At 36.0% G+C, this 20,549-nt stretch overlaps 1 protein-coding gene across 2 annotated transcripts in view; it reads left to right on the top strand.

The window, feature by feature from the left end:
- Positions 1–20,549, top strand: part of EIF4G3 (eukaryotic translation initiation factor 4 gamma 3) — a 247,084-nt gene that overhangs the window by 198,001 nt on the left and 28,534 nt on the right. For both annotated transcript variants that reach the window (XM_023529130.1, XM_023529131.1), the window contains exons 13-18: positions 1,137–1,225; positions 7,882–8,128; positions 10,342–10,475; positions 12,048–12,167; positions 12,543–12,653; positions 17,723–17,893. In XM_023529130.1, the coding sequence (XP_023384898.1) occupies positions 1,137–1,225; positions 7,882–8,128; positions 10,342–10,475; positions 12,048–12,167; positions 12,543–12,653; positions 17,723–17,893 (872 nt within the window). The remainder of the gene's footprint in view (positions 1–1,136; positions 1,226–7,881; positions 8,129–10,341; positions 10,476–12,047; positions 12,168–12,542; positions 12,654–17,722; positions 17,894–20,549) is intronic.

Raw genomic sequence — 20,549 nt, 5'->3', positions numbered from 1 at the left:
CTTCCCTACCTCTTCTTCTAGCACACCCCAAATTTACTGCACATCTCCATCAGTTATTGTAGAAGGAAGAGGGGATGTATATCACAAACTCACTAAACACTAGGTGTGTGTATATCTGTATTCAGTTTATAAAAGGACTGAGTATCTCCTAAAGAGATGTGCTTTCTTTCACCTCCTTTTGTGAATTACTGCTTTAAATTAAAACTTGAAATAGCCACTTGAAACAGAGTCAGTAACAATCCCTGCTATATAAGTAGCTATTTTTTTAAAAAAGCATGATGCTAAATGTGTTATGTTACCCATAGAAGAAATATTTAATGTTTTCGAGGATACATTTGATATATTCTTAAAAAGAAATATCTTTTATTTTTGTTGTTTAGAGGCAGGATGAGTTTATATTTGATCCCAAAGACTCCTCCAGAAAGTATTCGTCCTCTTTTCGATGAATAGAATTTAGAAATGAATTCATGCATACAAGAAATTTAAAATGAAATGTACAGACTCCCCCAAACATCATAACTCTTAAAAAGGATTCTGCTATGGAAGCAGAATTAATCATAAGCATTTTGGAGAGAAGCACATAAAATTAACTGGTTTTACAAATCAGAAGATCCATGCATACATTTACGAATATATGAATATATATATTCAGTATAAGACTATGAGGCAACAGCAAATTTAAACCCTGCAGTTATCATAAGCTGAGTTCCATACTTTGAGAAAATGGTTTACTTTCAAGTAGGCCACGAAGGAAGAATAACAATTGATCAAGTAATGTTTTATTCTTCATTATGGTCCCTGAGTGGAAGTATAAAGAAAAATTGGTTTGAGGTGTATGTAACAAAGGAGTTTACAGGGGTTTTTTTTATGATGGTACGGTAATTTTGAGTAGTGTGTTAAATGTCTCCTTTTCATCGTGCCCCCAAACAGTGTGAGTATTCTGATTCTACTGTTCTTCCAAAAAAGATTTGAGGCTGTCCCAGACAGATGGGTTGATTAGTCTCCATGTATCTCCTCGGTATGGGTGAAGCCTTCATTTGTTCTGCTAAATTTGAATACAGTTGTCATTTAAGACGTAATATTTCCAAACGTGACTTCGCAGTGGGAAGTAATTACAGCCTGATCTTGTATTTCAGCTCAGACAGCTATAACTGCACCAAAGATGTGGAAGAAACCAAAAGATCGGACCCGAACCACTGAAGAGGTATTAGAAACAGAATTGGAGGTAAGAGGCAACAATAAATCTCTTTGGTCCATCTTCAGAGCAGTGGTGCCATTTTCTAAGACATGTGGCTTTATACATACCTCTTTCTTGAGATACTGTTTTTTAAGCAAAACTTGATATATCAAGCTCAGACTCTGACTTTTATAAAAGTGTATTTACAGAATTTGAAAAATTTTAATAGCATGTTCAATTTTGTGGACCTCTTGTCTCTCTTTCAAAATATCTCTTCTAAAATGGCAAAAATAAGTTATTGTGTAATTTTTGGTGACCCTTGGTTCTTTCAATTGAAATTTTCCTTATATTAACCGGATAGAAAGACTAATCCGATAAAGAAAAATGAAGATAATTTTTTCACATATCCATTAGCAGTGGTGGTAGAAATCATCAGGCTCATTTTATGGAAATTAATTTTGAATCTGTCATCTTTTAACTGCGACTCAGTAACATAACTTTTCATATACGGTTTGTTTGAACTAAACCACACCAGATTTTGCTGTAGGTCAAAGCACACCAGGTCTAGATGGTGTGAGGAAGAAGCAAGGGCAGATTTAGTCCTGAGGAATATTCTACCAAGTTCATAGTCTGCAGTCTCAGTGTCCTTAGTATTATGTGCTGAAGCTTATAAATGAAAAGTAGTATAAATAGTCTCTATGGTTTTTTCATTTTGAACTCTTCTTATATCAATTATATTAAAATGATTTTTATTGAGGTTTTAAGATGATAACATTAAAATATAGAAATTATTCTAAAATAACTCTAAATACATTTATTTCATAAGGCATTTCTATCTAGTTATAACTCTTACCCTCTTCAGGCAGCTCACATTACCCCTTTGTTACTTCTCCCTGTCCTGTCATTGCTCTTATATGATGTTCTGTTGATGTCACAGTTAGTCCCATAGCAACCACTAAAATGTTTCATAAGTGTGGCTTCATTGTGGTTATTGGGGGTAAGAATTGGCAGTAAGCTGTAGAGGTAGTTGTTACACTCCCCTTGTGGCTGAACAAGAAAATGTTGGTTCTACAAAGAATAAAATACCTTCCAAAGGCAGGGGAATCGCATATATTCCTGGTATGGCTGTAAGAGCTTCATAAACTGGTTATCTTTAAATTCAGCTGTTTTTATTTGTTGTCTTCTATTATGCTTCATATTTCTTTGCCTTGTGGCTAGATTTCTAAGCATTATTGAATATTAAATGGGTAGACCTCCATTTCTGTGCCTTCAGATAGTCACCCTTCTTAGGTCAGGGGTTGGCAAACTTTTACTGTAACGGTTCACATAATAAATAGTTTAAGCTTTGTGGACTGTCCCTGTCACAATTTCTCAGCTCTGCTGCTGTAGCCTATAAGCAGCCATAGACAATGGGTAAACACATCAGTGTGGCTATATTTTAATAAAACTTTATTGATGGACATTGAAATTTGAATTTCATATAATATTCATGTGTCATAAAATATTCTTCAGAGTTTTTTTCAACCGTTACAGATGTGCAAACCATCCTTACTTTGAACACTATACAAAAATAGATGATGAGCCGAATTTGGCCCCTGAGCCATAGTTTGCTAAAACCTGCTCTAGATTGTTATTCTTCATACATGAGAACTGTTTTGACTCATTTGAACCAATCACTTTTTTCTTAACCTTATAGTTTAAAAGTATAATAAAAAAGTATTTGGTCACTTGCACACAGATTCTTTTCAGAAATCCTAGTCCCTTTCATAAAATCGAGCATTTATTAGAATAGTTTAGTAAATATTGGTTGTCATCATCTTCATTTTCACCAATCATTAAGCTCCCCTCAGGAAGATTTTTATCTACCTTTTAAAGAATGTGTTTCAGATTCTCTTTTTAGCATATTTTAGATTATATATTGGGTTATTATATCATTGCAAATATTTTATTAAATTCTTTAACTTATAGCCTGTAAAGATGATGTCTCTTAAAATTGCTAATCAAAGCATCTTAAAATTCGTTTAAAAATTTTAGGGTATTTCATCAATCATTACATACATAGTTGTCATTCTAACTTTCTAGAACTTTAAAAACTCATGCATTAAGCAGGCAGTTTTATCAACTAAATTCTTTTAACAAGTTCCTATAAAAGATTCACCTTTGATAGTCCAGCCAATAAGATGCTTTCTTTTTTCAACCCGGTTTTCTGAGTAAAAAGTTTAAGAACTGTTGGACACTTACAAGCTAGTTAAATAGAGCTTCATCCTACTGAATGAAAACTGATCATCATAAATACTTAATGCATTCTTTGTGTGGATTTCCTTGAAAAATATCCCTTCTAACAATGTGCCTCAGACACCTGATGCTGTGTTCTCTGAATTATGGTTTGTTATTCATGGAACAGATTTCTTTATACTGCTTTTTCCATCTAGAAATTAGCTTTCCAAGTAATACAACTTCTGTTTATATACAATAGATTATCTGTTGTTGATTTTAGGGTGTTTATTGATGGACAGTGAAATTTGAATATTCACATGAATATTATATAAAAATATAAAATATTTTTCAGAATTTTTTCAATGATTACAACCTCTGTAGAGTACCCAATATATTTTTTCCCCTAAAATAGCATTTTTTCACATTTTAACAAGATCTGAAATAAGAATTATATGTAATCGTATAATATAATTATACCGCTGTTTACCATATACAGACTCACATGCCAAATTATTAAAGATCTTCTTGAAGACCTGCACTTAATTATAAAGTGGTATTACAAGGTCTTTATGAGTTAATATAGATAATAGTAAAGTGTAGGATATGAAAAAGTGAGGCTGCTAGTTCATGATTCAAACTTGGTAGACCTGCTTTTTTTCCTCAAAGGTTAAAAAATGCCTAATTTCTGCCATGTTTTATAAAAATAATTTTCAGCCTTTATTTTCATGGAATTTTTATGTCTTTCTTTTGTTGGGTTCCATACTGTCTCTTCCTTTTCAGGGAGCTGGGAAGGATATGTGAGAGAGAGAGAGAGAGAGAGAGAGAGGGAGGGTGGGGTGGGGTGGGGTGGGGAGCAAGTGAGAAAGCGAGTGAGCTTATTTCCCTTTTAAAAACAAGGCCTAAAAACCATGTTTCTATTGATAACATTTTTATGAGTTGTTTTGTTTTTTTTTTTCAGTTATAGCTGACATACAATAATATATTGGTTTCAGTTGTACAGCATAGTTATTAGATCAGTTGTACAGCATAATGACTAGCTCATGAAGTGGTCACCCCACTAAATCAGGTACCTCTCTTCCCCCTTATATATTTTTTGCAATATTGTTGACTATTTTCCTTATGCTACACTTTATAGCTGCTCTTTATATCTCCATGACTATTTTGTAACTGTCCATTTGTACTTCTTAATCCCTTTGCCCTTTTTCACCATCCCCCGCAACCCCCCTCTCATCTAGTAGCCCTCAAAATAATTCTCTGTATCTGTTTCTGTTTTTGTTGTTTATTTTGTTCTTTAGATTCCACGTGTACATGAAATCATGTGGTATTTGTCTATCTTTATCTGATTTACTTCATTCAGTGCAGTGCCCTCTAGGTCCATCAAGGCAGTATCTTTTTCCATCCCCTTCCTTTTAGTCTGTGTGTGTCTTTTAATCTGAAGTGAGTCTCTTGCAGGCAGCATATGTAGGGATCTTGTTTTCTTATCCATTCAGCTTCCCTATCTTTTGGTTGGAACACTTAACTCTTCCATTTGAGGTATGTGTTGATGAATATGTAGTTAGTACCATTCTTTATTCATGTTTTTGATACATGTTTTTTCTTCTTAAAGAAGTCCTTCCAACAATTCCTTTAGTACTGGCTTGGTGTTGATAAATTCCTTTAGCTTGTTTTTGTCTGGGAAGCTCTTTATCTGTCCTTTGAGGCTAAATGATAGCTTTGCTTGATAAAGTAATTTTGGCTTATAGATCCTGGGTTTTCAACACTTTGAATATTTTGTGCCAAGCCCGTCTCTCCTGAAAAGTTTCTTTTGAGAAATTGGCTACCAGTCTGATGGGAGCTCCCTTGTAGGTAACTAATTGCTTTTCTCTTGCTACTTTTAAGATTCTCTTTTTGTATTTAACCTTTGGCATTTTAATTATGATGTGTCTTGGAGTGGGCCACTTTGGGTTCATTTTTTTTGGACTCTCTGAGCTTCCGGGGATTGTATGTCTATTTCCTTCACCAAGTTAGGGAACTTTTCTATCATTATTTCTTCAGATATATATTCAACTTGTTCTCCTTCTTCAGGTACCCCTATGACACGGATGTTATTAAGCTTAATTTTGTCCCACAGTCTCCTTAAATTATTATTATATCCTTGGTTACTTTTTTCTTGCTGTTCTGATTGCGTGTCCTTGGCTTTCTCAACCTCTCTATCGGTGGTTTGACCCTCTTCTTCTCCACTCTGTTGATTCCCTCTAATATACTCTTCATTTCAGATAATGTGTTCTTCATTTCTGACTGGTTCCATTTTATAATTTTCGTTTCCATTTTTATGTTTTTTGTCTTTGTTAAAGTTATCACTGAGTTCATCTACACTTGCTTTAATTTAATGGAGCATCTTTATAACCAGTGTTTTGAACTCTGCATCTGTGAGATTGCTTGACTCCATTTTTCCTTGATCTGTGTTCTTTTCTTCCATAATAGTTTCTGCTTCTTTGTCCCCCCATTTTGGCTGCCTTTCCATGTCTGTTTCTATGTGCTAAGCAAAGCTCCTAAGTCTCTGGTCTTATTAGTGTGACTTTGTGTAGAAGGTATCCAGTGGCACCATCCTGGGAGGGGTTCAGCTGCAGAACAAGTTTAGCCCCAGCCTGTGCCCCTCCGGGGCCACCTGTTAAGATTCAGCAAGCAGTCCACAGATGCTGTGCTGATAGCTGCCTCAAGAGGCCATGCCATAAACCAAGATTAGATGCTACCAGTGTGAGTCTTGGCGCTGCTCAGCAAGTGGCACAGGACTCAGCTAGGACACAATTGAATTTGGCTTGGGTGGGGCCACAAGTTGGGAGAGGTGGAGTTTCAGGGAATCCTCTGGGCAGAGTGACCTCTGTTATTCATTTTGATGACGTGTCAGTTATGGAGGCTTTGCGTCAGCACCCTGGGAGGGGGAAGGGCACAACAGAGGAGCAATGGATACCACCAGCACTTCTATCTAGGAGAGAACCTCATCTCCGGCCCTCCCTCTGACAACTCAGTGTCCTCTCTGTAAGTCCCTGGTGCCCCCTATGCAACGGACACAGTGCTGGTGCTCAGAGTAAGCTGGTTTGTCACCACGGAAGTCCGATTGCGGACACGGCCCCTTTAAGAGGGGACTGCAGCTGACGGCTGCCTCTGCTGTAGCCTCTGTCCCAGAAAGCCGCTGGGCACCAGGCAGCCTCGTGTCTTCGCCCCCTCCTACCGCCTGTGGTTGCAGGGTGATTTCTTATTTCTTTCCCTAGTGGTAGAGCCTCTGCTCATCTAGATCCCCAGGTGACTCTGCTTGCTGTTTGTTCCGTGTTTCTGTCTCAACTTTGATGTGACTGCAAGAAGGGATGAGCCGAAGGTTCTATCATCTACGCCATTTTGCCTGGTTCTCCTCTATTGATAACATTTTTAAGTTTAGTGTCTTTTCTCCATGATCTGATGTATAGTATAGAAAATTTACTAATATTACATCTTTTATAATCACTTACGTAACAAAGTAGGATTTGTAAGTCTAAAAAAAAAAAAAACCAGTTTTATCAATGAATTAGGGCAACCACTTCCTGGTTTATAAGACATTCTTTATATAATCTTCTGTTGAATCAATTCTGTTTTTGGCTCTCTTAGTGTGAATTTATCAATTGGAAAGCCTATTTCCTCTAAATGCTTCTTCCAGAGGATTGTTTTCAGACTACTTACCCTTCATGGACAAGAAAGAGACTTAAAGTTCATGGAGAAATTTGCCATAGGAGTTTTGTTCATTCATACGGCCCTTCAGAAATCCATTTGTATTTGATAACTTAAACTGAAATGGTCAAAAATAATCTGGTGAATGACTTCAATTCTATTTTGTCTTTTAAAAAATAAACATGATGCACCAGAATCAAGATTTCTCCTTTGGGGAATATATTCCAAGCATTTTTCCATGTATGATTTGAATAAGGTCATAGCCTCAGAGAATTCTAAGAGTCAATAAACAATATAGATTTTAACTAACAAGTAGGCTCCTTGTAATGTGAGAGATTATCAGCTTTGTGGGATTTAGATACTTTAAACTATTCTTTGAACTCTCCTTTCACAGCCAAAGGACAGCACATACTCAAAAATACCCTGTGGTGTTTCTTTTTATATTTGCTGAGCTTCAGTGGTAAGGGCAGGCATGCTTGATTTGGATTTCTGACCAGGACTCTTTCATGCCCATCAAGTTCCAAGGATTAGCAGTTCTTTCCATTCTAGTCTTTGGTACATTTAGATTTCGTTAGTCATGTTAAAGCATTTTAGTAGCCATTTCAATTGTCTGCTCTTTCCAGGAGATGAAATGAGAAAAGTGTTTTAAGTAAACTTACCATTCTGGTACCGTGTGCTGAACACAAGACATCCTTATCTGGAGTGACATTTTTGCCAATGCTTTTGGAGGCGATAGGTGGAAGTCTTCATGTGTATTTTCACACACAGTGAAAAAAATATAACCTCTGTGTTCACTTATGCTTTAGCCTAAAGCTGAAGAGGAGCTTTCAGGTGACAGAGTACTTGAATCTGAACAGGATAAAATGAGCCAAGGGTTTCATCCTGAAAGAGACTCCTCAGATCTAAAAAAAGTGAAAACTGTGGAAGAAAATGGAGAAGAAGCTGAGCCTGTACATAATGGTGCTGAGAGTGTTTCTGAGGGTGAAGCAATAGATGCTAATTCAGGCTACACTGATAGTTCTGGTGAAGGGGTCACATTCTCATTTAAACCAGGTAAGTTTATTCATCCCTGCCTTCCTGTGTACGTCTTTCCTTCTCCCCTTTACTGCAACCTATAGAAATGTTTCCTCCTCATAGTGAACTAACTATTCGATGGAAAGAGGAGGCTCATCACAGTGTAATATTTACAGAATAGATTCATCAAGCTTAAGTTAGTGACTAGCAAATCCAGAGTGTTCTTTGTAGAAAGTGTTATCTGATACTGGTATTCTGCTTTTACTGGCATTGGCAGTCCAGCTGGCCAAGGGACTCTTTAGGCTGTCAGCTCTAGGCTGGTGGACTTCAACAAAGGAAATTTAATTTTATTTGTTTTAACTGAAATGGATATTTCAGATATGGCCATGTCCCTTGAGATAGTATACTTTTTCACAAGCGTTGAACTCAGTTTGTTGACAGAAATGAGCACCTGCAGTGTGGGAAGTACTCTGTGAAATATATGATAAACCCAAGAGGATCTTTCATCTTTAGACACCATCAGATGCATTAAATTTCTGTCCCAATACTGTGTAAACTGTGGTTGACTTTGAGGTTGTGGAGATACTTGGTGTGGTCCCCCAGAAGTATTTCCCTTGATAGAAAATTTGGATAGGTAAAAAGTTTTTCTTAGTCTTCAATATCTAGAATGACTTCTGCATCGAGGTAGGGCTTGAATGTAAAATATTAGACCTCAAAAATAATCTAGCCCAGTGTTTTTCAAACTGCTAGTTTAAACTCATTGTATAGATTAAAAACTTAATTTAGTGAGTTACAACCAACAGTTTTTGTAAAAGAGAATAGAATAAAAAATGTCAGTGTGTTACATGTAGTAAGGGTAATATTGTTTTGAGAAACATTTCATTTGTGTATGTGTTTATGTTGGTTTGAGTCATAAGTCATTATATTTCTTACTGTGATTTGTAGTCAAAAATGTTTGAAAGCCACTGATCAATACCACCTTAATGTACTGCACTAATAAACTGCTACTAATGGGCTTTACGAAATTGTGAGGTGATGCAATTGTAAATTTTTTTTTAACTTAGGACTCGGTATACTGGAATTACTTCGAAAGATCTAGGCTTGTATCATCATATCACCAAGCACTTGTGGCCACCACCAATCCTTCTTAAGGAAACTGAGACACTGTTGTCATTTTTAGAACTGTGTGGATTATATTTTTATCCTTCAATTCGTTAAGGAAAAAGTACACAACTATAGGCCCCACCTTTTTTTGACCAACAAATTGCCTTTGCCCCTGTAATATACACTAGCAGTAATTGGGGAAAATATGGCAATTTAAAATTTAGATTCAAATAAACTCTCTACCTTTTAATATAATGTAATAAGGATGTGGTTGAAAACTGCAAAGTTCTCACAGACCGTCAGTAAGTCTATAAACTATATACATTAAAAACCGCTAAGATAAAGAAGAATCCAGTGTGCTCTCATGAAGTAAGCTGGGACCTGATTTTGATGAGAGCTATATTAATAGAAAAAAAATTATGACTTACTTTTATTGTTTAATAAAAATTTCAGGAAATTTTCCAACTTTATATGAGAGTAGGATTGTAATGATAAAAGCTGTAGCCGCAGTAATAGCAAAGCAAGTGTTAACAACAAAAAAACTGATTTAAAATTCTATTAAAGATGCCAGTTAAGATGTGTGTTTAGTGTCAGGATTTTTGGATAAAGATATATGTATTCTCAGTTTGGTTGGCTCAGCAAGCAAGTACATTATTTTCTTCAGATTAAACTGTAGTCAGGGAAAAAAATTTTCTACAGCTGCTTAGACTTTTTAGAATATTAAATAAGTTACTTGTTTTTGTGTTTTGTGTCCTTTGACCTTTTTTCCTCCAAAATAACATTTCCTAGTGAATAACCAAAGTATCCTCCTTTTCCATGAAACCCAAGAGTATTATTAAATTTCTTATTTCTGAGGTATTTATAGGCTTGTTAGTTTAGTTAATGGGAATTATTATCTATCCCTGGCCAAAGGCTGGCTTAATGTGTATATGAGATGATTCCTATAGCAGCTTACTTCAGATTACTATTCAAAGGTATCCAGAAGGAATAAGAAAACAAAGGACAGTTCAAAATCTTTACATGACATTTTCTGACTATAGCTCAGTGTTTCTTTTGTGTTTATTTATTCATGATGGGATAAAGTAAATATTGGAACCTGGTTTGAACTCTTACTGGATACAGCCAACTGCCTACATCCCTCTTTCTAGAATCCTGGAAGCCTGCTGATACTGAAGGCAAGAAGCAGTATGACAGGGAGTTTTTATTGGACTTTCAGTTCATGCCAGCCTGTATACAGAAACCAGAGGGCCTGCCTCCCATCACTGATGTGGTTCTTGACAAGGTAAGCTGCATACTCAGAAAAAGACACCTCTTTTGGGTAGAAACTGGTTTTTCAGTGCAAATATGTGAATTATGAGCAATTTTTAGGAATTGTTAGACCAAATGGTATTTGAATTAAAATATGTAATGCTTAAGAATTAAGAGTTTTCCTAAACATTGTTGAATTTTGGATTGCTTATAGACTACAGTAAAGTTGGGGTTTAGCTCATATTTGAATGGCGAAGTTTTAAAATTTATTGTCTGCTTAGTATGGCTATTTCCTAGAGATGTGATGAAAATTATGTGTCTGTTGGGCTAATATGGCTATAATGATACAGAGCTCTTTCCCTTCTGTTCTGAAATTTCGGTATGGAATTAGAATGGCATTGAGGACAGGACAGAAATGTTGGGAGGTATTTAGCAGATCAAACTTAAGTAGGAGTCAACATAATTCAGTGGATACTTGTAGTGATTAGTCTTTAATCCTGTGCAAAGTAATAGGCACCCTTTATCTTTACATCTGCTCTTATTGGTGCATACAGAAAATTAATACAGTCAATATTTATTTTGTCTGTTCATTTAAAAGGAATAAAGTCAGCTGTTTGTCTGCCCAAGTATTCATGTTAATCAATGATGAACCAGTGCCGGTGACTAAGTTTGAAGTATTTTTGTTTTTAAGAGGAACTATTAATCCCTAATCAAATAGAGAGTAACTAACTGTCTTAGAGAATGAGCTCCGTCTCTTACTTATACTTCCAGCAGCTGCTTATCCATACCTTATTTATAGTATTTTACTCTCTTCTAGCAACAGGTATTCTTATTTCTCGTAGGTAGTTATGTGAGGACAGTTGAATGATTGGTGGTGCTAATTTGAGGCTACATCAGTACTTTAAAGGGCAAGTGTTATATCCACTGAATTAGATTATCCTCTTAGAAAACATTCCTTCCTATCTTTCCCACCTTATCTGTTTCTAACTTTGGCCAAACATTAGTTGATTTCTCTCTGAGCTACTTAGTTTTGCTGAGTCTGTAGTCACATTATATGCCTATACAAAGCAAGATATCTCCGATTAACAAAGCAGACAGAGTGAGATTTTAAATGAGTCATCACACATGAAACGTATCTCCTTCTGATATGTCCACTCAAAATACATGCTTTACTAATCATAAGTCAGTAGCATCAAAACCAAAATTAGCAATAGCAGGATTCTTATAGGCAGGTGCTCTGATGTCCTGGTAAATACTCTGGGGAAAATGTCCTAACATTTGGCCCTAGTTCATAGAATCTCAAAATAGTTTGCCATATGCCGTTCTTGTGGTCCTGTATAGTTAACCAGTTCATTGATTATGTGTAGACTCCCCTTCAGAATTTTAGGCCTAATTAGTCCCAGGGCACCAGAAAATCATGGTGACTTAAGGACTCTAAGGTTAGCCCAGAAGAAGCTACCAGAGATCATATAGGACTTTCACTGATTCAAGAAGCCAGCGCTTACTTACCGTTTCAGCTGATAGAACTTTTCGGTCTAAGTTTTTATCTTTGTGACACTGATTGCTCTGGAGCTTGTGTTGAGCTTTACTTTGCTTCTTCATGCAGATCAACCAACCCAAATTGCCAATGCGAACTCTGGATCCTCGGATTTTGCCTCGAGGACCAGATTTTACTCCAGCCTTTGCAGATTTTGGAAGGCAAACTCCTGGTGGTAGAGGTGTACCTGTAAGTGCAAGTTCCCTAAAACCCAATAAATTAGAAACTGTCATAGATTTCATGACATCTTGTCTAACAACAAGAGAGCGGCTTTTATTCTTTGATTCCTCTAAGAAGAAGTAGAAGAGGCAAAGACTATCTTTTCCATACTAATATTAAAGTAAATAAAGAATACACTTCAGTTGTTTTTACTTGAAGATGCTGGTCTGCATTAATTTGGTCTTGATTTCTTTTTCATACTTTTCAGTTGAAGTGACCTGCAAATGGGTTAAAAATAGAGCCAGGCTTGAATAGGATTCCTGTTTTGTTTTGAGGTATTCTTATATACTAGACACCTCTGATGACTTTCGGCTAATGGTCATCTCTTTGTCTTTGTTCCTACAGATTTGCAAAGTACAGAGCAGGCATGGATTGCCAATTCTGGAACAGAGCAAAGCCCCAATTTGCACCTCACTGGCGATGTCGCACCCACCCCTGAAGAGCCTGCCTCTAGGGGTGCGCTGAAAACTTTTTTTTTTTAGCAATAGTCTGTGGTGTTACGATATTTTGTAGTTTGCTTTTATTACTTACTGTAGTTTGTGAAGTCAAAATATGTACAAATGACACATACGAAAGAGTGCAGTATTCATAAACTGCAGATTGCCTTTATACCCCCAGTGGCAGGCTCTTCAGCGGTGGAAGTGGCATTACCAATGGAGTTATGCTGGGGCACTGCACTGTGCAGGATTTAGCAGGCTCTGCCTACTCCATGCTTTGTAGAATTGCAGAAAGCGTGGGGAAAAGTTGCTGATGATGTGAATACCTCTTTTTCCCAAATTGGAATGGCATAGAGAGCTCTTAAAGTTCTGGAGGAGCTTGGGTTTGATGTACATTTGCAGATCACCCTATTTTTATGTATGTAAAAATATTTTTATATAAGGTGACACTTTTTATTTCCCCATCACTTTTTTATTTCTGAAATGGCAGCTTTTGAAACCTACTTTGAAATATGACTACACTATCTAAAAACAGCTGTCACTTTGTATGAATTTGAATTATTTGATTGTATGCCTGTAGCCTGATTGAAAATATTTAAATGCCTGTAGTGCATCGGAGGAGGCTTATAAAACCTACAGAAAATCTTAATTTGAAGCATATTATTTATTGAGCATCACCATCTTAAAGACCTGTGTGTGTAATATTCTTTTCTCACACAGCTTTGAAATTTAACCTTTATTTTCTCTAAACACTAAAATAAATTCTTCTAAAATTTGAATTACCTCACTCTTAGAAAGCAGCTTTCTAGAAAAGCATTTTATACTTTATTTTTCAGCATTATTTCCCCTTTTGATGGTTTAAGTTTATATTTCTGTTAGCATTTGGTTTGGTTTTAGTTTTAGTTTTGGTTTTTATCTTTGTTTTGCCAAACATTTGAGATAATATTGATGTCATTTTGATTAATCTCTGGTTAAAAGCATCTCTGGTTATCATATCGCTCAATTTTGTTCACATGTCACTCGCAGAAGGTAGGAATTGCTATGTCTTCTAGTATATACTGTCACTTTTGTTACCAGGTTACTATTATCTGATGATTAGCTATAGCAAACAGGAAATACTATGAATCAAGAATAAGCTACATCTCTTTTAAAATATCAAAATTAAAAAATGAATTTTAGAAGTAATTATCACAATGGATGTTTGCCCACTAATCTGTGTACCCACATATATCGGATATATTTGGTGCATTCAAAGTGATGTGACTAGAAATGAATCATTACCAAGAATTTGTAGTGTCTCCGAAAAGGTCAGCTTTAATTATTTAATTCACTTTCTTTAAATAGCTCTGTCATATGCCAAAAGCTAATTTTTAAGTGAAATTGTGATCTGTTGCCTTAATGCAAATAATTATTCTTCTCCATCTCTCATAGCTAACAGACATTCTCCACTTCATTTGTCCAGTTTACTTTGGTATATTGGTGTAGATACAGGTGGGAATTTTGTAGGACATACACAGCTACATATAAAGGAACAAGCAGTAATGCTGTTTGGGAAAAAGCAGCAACCCTAACTCTTCAGTTTCTGGTTCCATACCTCTAGTCACTTTCACTAGCTTCCAAATTGGCTTATAAATAATTACCACCTAAAAATCTTAATATCTACTACATATGCTTCACAGTATGGCTTAAGTAGCCATGACTAAACTTTCTTTCAACAGACTCGTTACAAAATATTTTAAATTCATAGTGATTGTTTTAACATGTCATATGCAGTTACATACAATTTTCAGATATAAAGACCTTTTGATGGACAGTAAAGTGCATATCAGTTGGAAGCACTCAGATAGTATCATCTCTGTAGCTTTTGAAAAGTCAAATTACTTGGCAGTTGTGGTATTTTGATAGCAATCTACTGGCAGACATCAGACTGCCCCCTGAAGAAATATATGGAGCAAGGGTCTATGGACCTAGACTAGTAACTTGCCATTCATATTCACTTCAACTAGCTTTGAGATTAGCTGAGCTATTATAAAAAATCCTAGGGGCAAAGAGGTTTCCTGAGCTCATGTCATCCTTCCCTCTCTCCATAAACGAACATTTGGTTGTCTCTCTTCAAAAATTGCTCAGACGAATATTGGTCTTATTTTCTTTGGTTAGCCAGGTAGCAGAGGTGTTTGAGGTTATAGTCTCTGAATGAGAAAGGAACAATATATATTAAATTCTAAAACAGAGATGGGTGTAATTTCTTATTTAATGTATTTAAGAAAAATATGTGAGAGTAGCTAAAAAATTTAAACTTCCAGTTCACCTGGAAAAAAATTGTGGCTCACTTAGTTAACCAACCCCAAATTTTGACTCTTCATTTTATTTCTGACTTTTGTGGACCGGGCACATCATACTTTAAAGTTCCTTTTCTCTAGCCATCGATTAGGATTTTCTGTCCTTCAAGCAAGGAAACCAGGCTTTATTTTACTCCATAACTCTGAGCACTGAATATTAGATTTTGTTTTGTACGTAAGTCATTTATTTATATATGGTACAACTTTTGAAGGATATTATAAATTTGACCATTTATATTGTTTTCACACACAAAAAATGGACATGCAATGTTTAAAGATAATTATACACCAATCTACGTATCATTTTTTTAAAGTTCCTTTTGTTCTTTGGTATTGATAATGATACCTTACCTAGTTTTTAAGGTGCTTTTATGTGCCTTATATTTTACACGCCATGATTCTCATAATAACTTTTGTAGATAGGACCAGCATTTAATATATGAGAAACTTAAGTTCAAGAGTTGAGACTTGCTCACAATGACTTTACTCAGAAGTAGCAGAGTTGGACTTAAGAGCCCACAGTTCTTTTGTCTTCTAATCTGCCTCTTTTCTCTACTGTACTGTATGTAGTCCTTCCCAGCACTGATGTGCCAGATAGTGAATGCATTCCCAGAGTATAAACACGAGAACATTAGAGATTAATGCATTAAGCATGTTAAGCATGTATAAGTATGGTAAATCTGTTGAGGGACTCAATATACTTGGAATAAATATTTGTGAACAGTACCTATCTTAATTATGTCCAGAAATAGAAATAGAATTTTTAGATTTTTTGGGGGCACTTGCACATGGGTTATAATTTCAGCTTTTTTATCCTGGACTAAGAATTTACATTATCTTTTTAAAACCTTTTTTCCTTTGAAACATTATCTATTTAGTAATATTTCTCACATCTCTATGCTGCTCATTTAAAATTCACGCATGTGTCTTGAGGCAAGTAAAGAGATGTGGCATAAATCATATTTACTTTCTAGATTCAAATCTAGATTCAAGGCATATTCATTGATGTTTGAGGTATTTTTTTGGAAATGGATATTTTCTGCCTTTACTCAAACATAATTAAAATGATATTCCCAAATTATACATACTGTGGCTCTTACATGATTTTGACATAATTACCTTCCATTACACCCGCCAACCTTTGGACTGGACTTTGAAATTTTTATGTGTAAATGCATGGATTTAGTTAAATGTCTTATGGTATAATGGTTTATTTGGACTTTATCCAAGTATTGAAAAAGAGATTACCCATGTGAATTAACACTAGAATATAACCTGAATGGTGAAAACCAGATAATACTTGGTTTACTGCATTTACTAAACAGAATTGTTTTGTCTAGGCTACCAGATTAAAGTTGCAGTTATAAATAAATGTTTTTATAGTAGTACTGTCTGGTTTAGCAACTGTTCACTGTTGGTGGGTTTCTAGTCCAATGGTGCAGTTTAGTTCTCTTTTAGTTGTACCATGCCTGGTACCTCTGGGTTTACCTGATCTTAGTTATTTTTTAATGTTTACCCAGTAGTCAGAGATCATGTTATCAATACTGAGTTCTTGGTGTGTATTGCCCAAAAATTCTAACTTTTGATTCTGATACATTCTTGATAACTGCCATTTCTAATTAGGGTAGATAGTGAAGTATAAGGGAATAATTCTGAGAATGAGTGATATATAAAGCCTTTTAAACTTATCAGCTTAAGCCTCAGACCATGTCTGTCTTAGAACCTGCCTTTTTATATGAAGCATGACACTTAAGTTTCTACTTCCTTTTCTGAAACTTTATATGAATGCAAAAGGGCAGTATTGGGGCATTGAGATATGATTCTGGTCTGTATGTCTTGTGCAAAGCTTTTTTTCCTTCCTTTCGAAATTTAATGGCAATATTTACTCAGCATTTAGAGAATGATATATCAGAAAAAATAAGTGCTCTCAATATGCAACAGACTTGAGAGGAAGAGAACTTACTATCAACTCAAATATTTAATCTTGCAAAATTATTTCCAAGCATTCAGTGTAGCCAACTATTATGACTATTTTAATACTTTAACCTACCTCATTATCTTGCAGTAACAGTTCTTAATTTGTTGACCAGTGTGACATGCCAGCATATATTTCTTTGAACAGAATGAGTATAGAGGGACTCTGGCAAGAACAAAGAAGTCACAAGGAGAGGAAGACATTTTTTTCAGGAGCAATTTAGTTATATCTCATTAATAATATAAGAGTTATTTTAGTATTTGTGGCCAAGTAAATTTAGAGGAATTTGTTAAGATATGAAGTAAAGCTGGGCATCCGTGCTATAGATAATTTTCGTGGTAAAGTTGTATTTGCATTTCACCCTGGAAGTTTAGAAATCCAGTTTTTGAAGCACATTTGTAACTGATTATTACTATCTGTAATTATTCAACTGATCACTCCAAAGTCACACAACTAGTCTCAAATTGAGCTTCAGTTAAGGGTAGTCTTTTCGGTTAGGAACAGCAGCTTTATCAAATACAATTTTCCATCACTTTATTTCATTTAGGACTTTGAGATCTAAAATCGTAGAGGTAGAGAACAGTACAACGTTGGTATCATAAGCCCCACCCCTCACTACCCCCAGAAAAGACAACATCTAAATTGAGTACTTAATACCCGTGTTTGCATCTAGAAGTGTTTGGTGTGACCATCAGGCTTGACTTGAGCGCACAGCAGAGACAATAAATTGTAAGTACTCTATGTATGTATAATTAAGGAATATTCTTGTCCTAGTTGTCAAACGTTGGACCACGGAGATCTCAACCTGGCCAGAGGAGAGAGCCCAGGAAGATCATCACAGTCTCTGTAAAAGAAGACGTGCACCTGAAAAAGGCAGAGAATGCCTGGAAGCCCAGCCAAAAACGAGACAGCCAAGCTGAGGACCCCGAAAACATTAAAACCCAGGTGAGAACAGAAGCACATTCTAACATTGTTTTGAAATTATAATGGTAGTTTTAATTTGTTTTAACTTGTTACTTGTTCCTATTACTATATGTACAGATCGTGTTTAAGGTATTTTGTAATTTTTAGCTATTATAAGCATTATTCTAAAAACCATCTTGGATACCAGACAACCTGTTTTCTCTCGAAATTGCTTTCTGTGTGCTTTTCAAAACACTATGTCTCGAGAGTTCATACATCATAGACTTCTATTATTATTCAAGTTCAAATCCATATTTGCTTTTATTTAAAATGTGTTTTTAGATTTTTGGTGTTTACCCTGTATTAGTCTAGTTAGTACATTACTTTATGTCTCCTTGTCAGACCTTGATTTCTAATAAGTTCGAATTTAGAAACCCATCTTGTTTTAGAGTCTTTTAGAATAAAATTGAATTCTTTGTATCTTTCTGTGCATATTCTGCCCTCAGAACTCCTTAGTGTAAATTGAATGAATTTCTTTAATCCACACAAAATTATCTTTTGTGTCAAATAATGTAAAGGCTCATTCGTCTTTTGCTGTACACACAATGCCAGTTCTTATCCCTGGGTTACCTCTACTATCTCCTTTGGATGTTTTTGCTTCTAGGGACCATAACTAGAGTCTGTTCTTGAACTTGGCACCTCTACCAGAGCCAAACATCACAGATCACATACCACCTTTTCAGTGTCTGACTCTTTATATGTCTTTCCTCTTATTACCAGCAGTATAACAGTCAAAAGCCCTAGTTCTGGAGACAGACAAGTTCTATTAGGCAATTTCTTAACCTCAACTGTAAAGTGAAGATACTCTTATTGCTTTCTTCATAAAACCATTGTGAAGATTAAATGAAATAATATAAAGCTCTTGGCATTGTTCCTGGAACCTAGTTAGGTAATCAGTATAATGATATTTCTGGGATTGGAGATGTGCCTTATAAATCTTGATTTTGATTCAGCACCAACACAGAACCTCATACATAGTAGATACCCAGTAATACTTGTTAAGTGAATTAACTAACCAACAAAGTTGTTCATGCAAAGTCAGGACCAAAATGAATTGAACCATCACAAAGCTATGCTGTCATACCTGTTTGGCTGCTTTCCTCTGTTCATCTTTCTGGTGATTGCCCCAGAAATTTGTCCCTAAGGATATCCTTTTCCAGATTCACTGAAATCGGGTACCTAATCTTCCCTCCATTTCTTCTCAGTATATCTCAGTATTTTATAAAAATACCTTTTACATACCCCTCTCCAATACCCTGTGAAATGCCTAATGAAAAGGAGCCTAAATAGTTAAAATTCCTGCTGAATCTTTATCATTGAAGATGTCTTAATATTTAAGGCACTTATGTCAGTGCCTAATTTCATTAGATTCTTACAGCACCTCTGAAAGAAGGAATAGGTATTATCTTTTTTTCCAAATGTGGAAAAGTGAAGCTTCAAGAGATTAAGTTACCCAAGGTGTTGTGGTTACAGTTTATTTGTTGTGTCTTATAATCTGCCTGTCTTTACTGTTTACAGAGTTCTCCCCATTATATATTACTTTTTATTTCAGAAACATTAGTGTCAACCAGTGGTCGTTAGCATCAATTCAGCACCAACAGGAATCCCCAATTAGGTGCGGTGAAGGAAACTACTGAGTGCAAACAGCTCAATTTTGATACAGTTCTCACGGCTGTGAGAACATTACGGCTATGGAACAGATCAGTAGTGTTATAGCTCAGTTATGAAGCAACATGGCTGTGAGGCGGGCCTGGGGCCAGGCAGCCCTAGAGTCAGGCCCCGCTCAGGCTAGACAGCTCTGCTCTGCCTTGCCACCCGTCTCTGCCGTGGTCCAGCTAGGTGTCTCTGGTGTTTCATCTTTAGTGTTTCAGCTCTAAACATCAGCCTCTGATGTTTGAGCTTCCTAGTTTCACCTCCAGCTGAGAAAACACAGTCTTCATTGGAAAAGGAAAGTGTGCTCCCTGAGCCAGAGGGGAGCTGACTTACATAGACAGAGCTCTCTGCCCCTACCCCTGGCCCATGATTGGTCCATCCTCATGCATATAAGGGACTCTAAATCCTTGCGATTTGATTGGTCCAAAAAGCACTGTCCTGCTTGGTCAGAATGGAGTGTCTCTGGTCAGTGAAGATGCATGGGTATATAGCTGTATAGCTCTGATTGGACAAGAAGATCCTCAGTCCTGGTGGGTGAAATACTATTCCAGGAACTCCTTTATAAGGGCTGGCTCAGATGGCAAGAACACAGTGCAGGCAGGCAGCTTAGTGCAGCCTTCTCCCTGAAGCGCAGTTTGTGTGAGAGGCCCCTGTTTAGAAAAGGCTGCTAGGCTCTGCTTTGAAATTTCAGCCCCGTTAGCCACTAGGAGCCCTTCTTGGTAGGTATCTTCTTTCTCAGAGTTCACATTATAATAGTTATATTGACTTGAGGTATCATTAATTAGCTAAGTTTTCTGTAGTGAATGGAAAATTCAATGGAGAATTGATAGACTTCTTTTTTAGGGCCAATACAACCTTTTTTTTCTTGACACTTTTTCTTCTAAATATGGAACATCTTTGCTTCATTTCCTCTCTTTTGTGGAGTTTTTAGTCTTCTCCTCTGCATAGGTTTATCCCACATTGACCTGTTGCTTCTACTAATTGT

This window comes from Pteropus vampyrus, unplaced genomic scaffold (assembly GCF_000151845.1).
Source record: "Pteropus vampyrus isolate Shadow unplaced genomic scaffold, Pvam_2.0 Scaffold36, whole genome shotgun sequence".
Classification (NCBI taxonomy): domain Eukaryota; kingdom Metazoa; phylum Chordata; class Mammalia; order Chiroptera; family Pteropodidae; genus Pteropus; species Pteropus vampyrus.
The sequence above is the reverse complement of the archived record's forward strand: the minus strand, read 5'-3'. Positions and strand labels throughout refer to the sequence as shown.